This window comes from Hyalella azteca, unplaced genomic scaffold (assembly GCF_000764305.2).
Source record: "Hyalella azteca isolate HAZT.00-mixed unplaced genomic scaffold, Hazt_2.0.2 contig4236, whole genome shotgun sequence".
In the NCBI taxonomy this organism is placed as follows: Eukaryota; Metazoa; Arthropoda; class Malacostraca; order Amphipoda; family Hyalellidae; genus Hyalella; species Hyalella azteca.
Window position 1 is genome coordinate 8,950 of NW_025934457.1, and position 4,629 is coordinate 13,578.

At 35.0% G+C, this 4,629-nt stretch overlaps 1 protein-coding gene across 2 annotated transcripts; it reads left to right on the forward strand.

Annotated features, from left to right (window-relative positions):
* Positions 1-278: 278 nt before the first annotated feature.
* On the forward strand, positions 279-3,899 carry LOC125177700 (LDL receptor repeat-containing protein egg-1-like). 2 transcript variants are annotated; one of them, XM_047879939.1, is made up of 4 exons: positions 279-374; positions 1,176-1,286; positions 1,590-1,727; positions 2,277-3,899. In XM_047879939.1, the coding sequence occupies exons 1-4, from the start codon at positions 338-340 to the stop codon at positions 2,378-2,380; spliced, it is 390 nt and encodes a 129-aa protein (XP_047735895.1). In that variant the 5' UTR covers positions 279-337; the 3' UTR covers positions 2,381-3,899. The 2 variants fall into 2 exon arrangements, with proteins under 2 accessions (XP_047735895.1, XP_047735896.1); XM_047879940.1 differs by having other exon boundaries at positions 1,590-1,715.
* Positions 3,900-4,629: the final 730 nt, after the last annotated feature.

Consider the following 4,629-nt stretch of genomic DNA (forward strand, 5'->3'; position numbering starts at 1 on the left):
ACATCATGCTCATTACTTTTATAATGGACTCTGTATATACAAGTCCTTCAGTTACTGCCATGCTATCTAGCCATGGCGCGTGAAATTTGAAGAGTTACCAGAAACAGCCCGTCTCTTGTTGATAGTTTTTCAGGGATAGTTTTAACCAAGTCCCTGAGCTGCAATGCGATTCCCTGGTATTCAATTCAAAGCCAAAAAAAATTAACTTCATGTCTACTTACAAAAATTTCATGATTTGCAAAAGTTTTAACTATAGTTTTTCGTGACAGGCTGCTGGCTTCACCACCAGTGTGGCGATGGTTCTTGCGTGAGCCGCCACCAAGTCTGCGATGGCGAAATGAACTGCGTTGATGGAAGCGACGAACAGAACTGCCGTGCGTACTCAAGTTATACTATTGATGCATGTGTACTCTAGTGAACGGTCACAATTTTTGATCAATCATCCATTCATTCATCTCATGATCTTGTACAGTCATTCAATGATTCATCCATCCTGTTACCTTGTAAAATAATTCATTCAGCTTGTATTCTTGAACAATCATTCATTAATCTTGTAATCTTGTACAATCATTCATTCATTTTGTATAATCAAACTCAACTGGTTTGACTAATTTCATCAATACTTTTCAATCAGTCGCAGTAATTACGTCTATATAATTGCATGTATCTTATCTAAGTTAGATATAATATGGACCTGTCAGTAGAGCTATATGTAAGCAATGGTTTAGTCATTAGCGTAACAATGTCGTTGTGCTCTATTAATCTAAAGTAGCATGCAAGAGAGGCATCAAGAAATCCCCCGTCGTTTCGATATTTTTCATTGCAAGCTCCTGACCTACCTACTGTATATTACCTATTAATTTCTTAATGAACATTAAAAAAGCACTACATTAGTGGAACTCATGGGGTTTTTATTGTATATTTATAAATGTTTTGAGCAATCCACTGTTCCTAACTCCTGTCTGGTAATATTAACAATCCTGTCCGGCTATTGACCGAAACACGTTCATATTTTGATAGTTAAGATTTTCAGTCGAACCAGACAAGTTCCCGTATCTGAAACGATAACAAATGAATGTCATACATGGTAGGGCGTTGTATCTGTAGTTTTCATGTCGGAGAATCGCTTTGCTAGTTTAATTTTTGAAATAATTAATGAAAAAACTGTACAACAGGCTGCAGTGATGAAGATTTTCAGTGTGCGAAATCTAAGGTCTGTATAAAGAAGGAATTGCGCTGTGATGGCCGCGAGGATTGCTCCGACCGTTCTGATGAAGATGAATGCGGTAAGTATAAAATGTGGGGTGTACCATCAAACTTCATTGCGGAAGTTGAAAGAATTTCGTTAGAACAGAACCATACATTCGAAATCGTACCAGAATAGAGCGGCAAATTAAATGCAACTGGCCAAAACTGAGTGAAATTTTCATGTTTAATAAAATGTGTGTAAAATTTTTACCTGGTTTCTATTAAATGGTTATAATTCTCATATTGTATCAAATTTTTTAAAAATTAAGAAAAAATTTTGTGCTACTTGAATATTCTTTGACAATTTTTAATAAAATTTTTATATAAATTTGTGTTGCAAGATCCTGCATCTTCTCAAACCAAGATCCTCTCTACTCAATTCAAAATAAAGTATGAGCAACGCAAGAAATTTGAGGAGATTCATGATCCCAAGATCTCCGATCCCAACGCCCTTCTGCCCCAACTTCGTGAGATTAGTGGTTGGACAACCATTGAATAAATTAAAATTATTGTGGAATCTTCTCTTACTCTAGTATTTTAAATAAGCTATGACTTGATTTGTAATTTGTTATCGTGTTTTAAATGACTTTGCTTATTTATTAGAGAACAATTCACGCAAATGAATATTATGAAAACTAAGAATATCATCGAGCCTTGTCAAAGCAATAGCATTTGATTTCTGTCACCATGCTTGCTTGATCGGATGCTCACTGCTCAGAAGCCAAACGATGGTTATCCATTATTCTTCATATACTCAAAATATTTGAATATTCAAAATAATCAAGTATTCATAATCATTCAAATTTTCATTAGTAATTTCACCGACGCCGACATATGCATGAACTCGTATGCGTGTATCGTTCTTAAGTATCCATTGAAATGTTCTTAAGTGCACCATTCACATTGGATACAATTCAGTATATCGGGAAACTATAGCCTATATTCTCGTGTAGTCATACCTTCGGTAAATATTTATTTACTCTAGTAATGTACCTGTGAATATGTACTCACTTGACGCACTTTTACAGACTGCACGAGTCATGTGTGTCCAGACGGCTTGTGCGTCGCGGAAGAGAACGTATGCGATGACGTCCCGCACTGCAGCGACGGCAGTGACGAATTAAACTGTTGATTACGACGATGCAACTGCTAATAATGACGACTCAGCTGTTGATTACGACGACGCAATTGTTGATTACGACGACCCAACTGTCGATTACGACGACCCAATTGTTGATTACGACGACTCAGCTGTTGATTACGACGACCCAACTGTTGATTACGACGATCCAGCTGTTGATTACGACGACTCAGCTGTTGATTACGACGACCCAACTGTTGATTACGCCGATCCAGCTGTTGATTACGACGACTCAGCTGTTGATTACGACGACCCAGCTGTTGATTACGACGACCCAGCTGTTGATTACGACGACCCAACTGTTGATTATAACGACCCAACTGTTGATTATGACGACCCAACTGTTGATTACAACTCAACTGTTGATTGCGTTAGGGTCTAACTCATAGCTAATGAACAACTATTCTTGGAAGAGACTTTTTAACAATCATGTAATTTCGTACATAAGTTTTGGAGGCTTTGGTGAATTAATATTGTTTTATATTTTTACTGCATAAGATCACCATATTTTCTCCATTTTAATGTGAAAGTCTACTTAAAAATATACGAATTCATGATCAGAGTACTTATGAAAGTTATTTAACTTTGCATTAGTAAATTTTTCCAACCAGCCTGCACGCGTGAAAAAGCGTAATACCCACGTGCAAAAATAAACTCGTTTTAATTATATCTTTGTTAAGAATAGCGCTGGCACAGTAGTTGAATTTGTCCGTAATGAGTTGCGAAGAATTGAGAGTTCGGTATGAATTAGCAAATGCTTTCCCGTTTATTCTGTCAATCGGCATGGCTACTCAGAGATGGCTTGTAATAACAATTTTTCACGAAATTTCTTTTATTTAAATTAACTGTTTACCAATTAAATTGATGTCAAAACAGATGAAAACATTGATCAAGCTTGAATAATGTCGTGAAACAAAATTGGCATTTCAATGCAGTTAAGCTTGTAGCCGTACTAAGAATAATATTCATGGGAGCTTTTATTGTCTAAAAAAATTCATCAACGGAGAAAAATTTGTGTAACATAGTTTAAAATAATTTTCACATTTTGATCAAACGACGGTTCAATGGTGACAAAAAAAATTACTTAATTTTTGTTTACCTTTATTGAATTTACTATATTGATTGCATTTTATATTGATTTAAATTGTAGAATTTAACTTACATATGATTCTATTCTATAGGTAAATTTGTGAAGTCAAAAATTAAATTTTTACGCTCCATTATATATCAAACCTGGCATGTCTATAGTTCATAAATCGATTCTAATTTTAATTTTGACCTGCGAAACGATACAAAGTACTGATTAACCTTCCAATAATTCAATATAATATATTATTTATTTTTGAATTTTTTCCTGGCTTAAGTGCTTATGTGCTTTTACTTGACACACCAGTGCTTACGTGAATTTGTGTGTTGAGAGCCTTGTCAGAAATATTTATTGGTTACTACATTTGCGCATTTCCAATAGCCAGAGGTGGGCAGTAGCACGCTACATGTAGCGGGCGCTACTAGCGGCCGCTACATTTTCAGTAGCGGTAGCGGTAGCGCCTGCTACATATTTAAGTAGCGATACGAGGTTTGCCGCTACAGCGCTACCGCTACATTCATAGATAAAGCCTTTAGATTTTACTTAATAGTATTAAATATTATTGAAAACCAGCATGATACATACATAATATAAATTACAGAATAAAACTGCACGAAAGATTTCGGTTTAATGTTGTCAACCTCAGCCTGTTACTAGTGTCAACATGTTAGTTGTTACTTGTTAAGTTGTTACCAGTTACCACTTACAGGTATTTTTTCATGTTTCAGTTTGCTTACAGTTATTTTTATGTTTAACCTTCCCTACATAGATTTCTACTTTAATCTACCTATCTAAAAAATCCACATATATATGCAAATAAAAGACTGATTTTTTATATGTATATGTGGATAATTTTTGAGATTGGTAGATTAAAGTAGACATGCATCCATGTAGGGAAGGTAAAACATAAAAATAACTAACTTTTATTTACAGTATCTAAACCGTGTACTAGTTCGGTTAGTTTTATTACAATAAAGTTGCATTGATATGTTTTGAAAATGTTTTATTATCAATAAATGTTTATGAGTAAATCCCAATAGCAGAACAATAAATATTTAGAGATTTCCAATAATTTTAGCCATTGTTGCGGCTAATGTAGCGGCGCTACATTTTACTGTAGCGGTAGCGGTAGCGCCCGCTACATTTAGAGCAT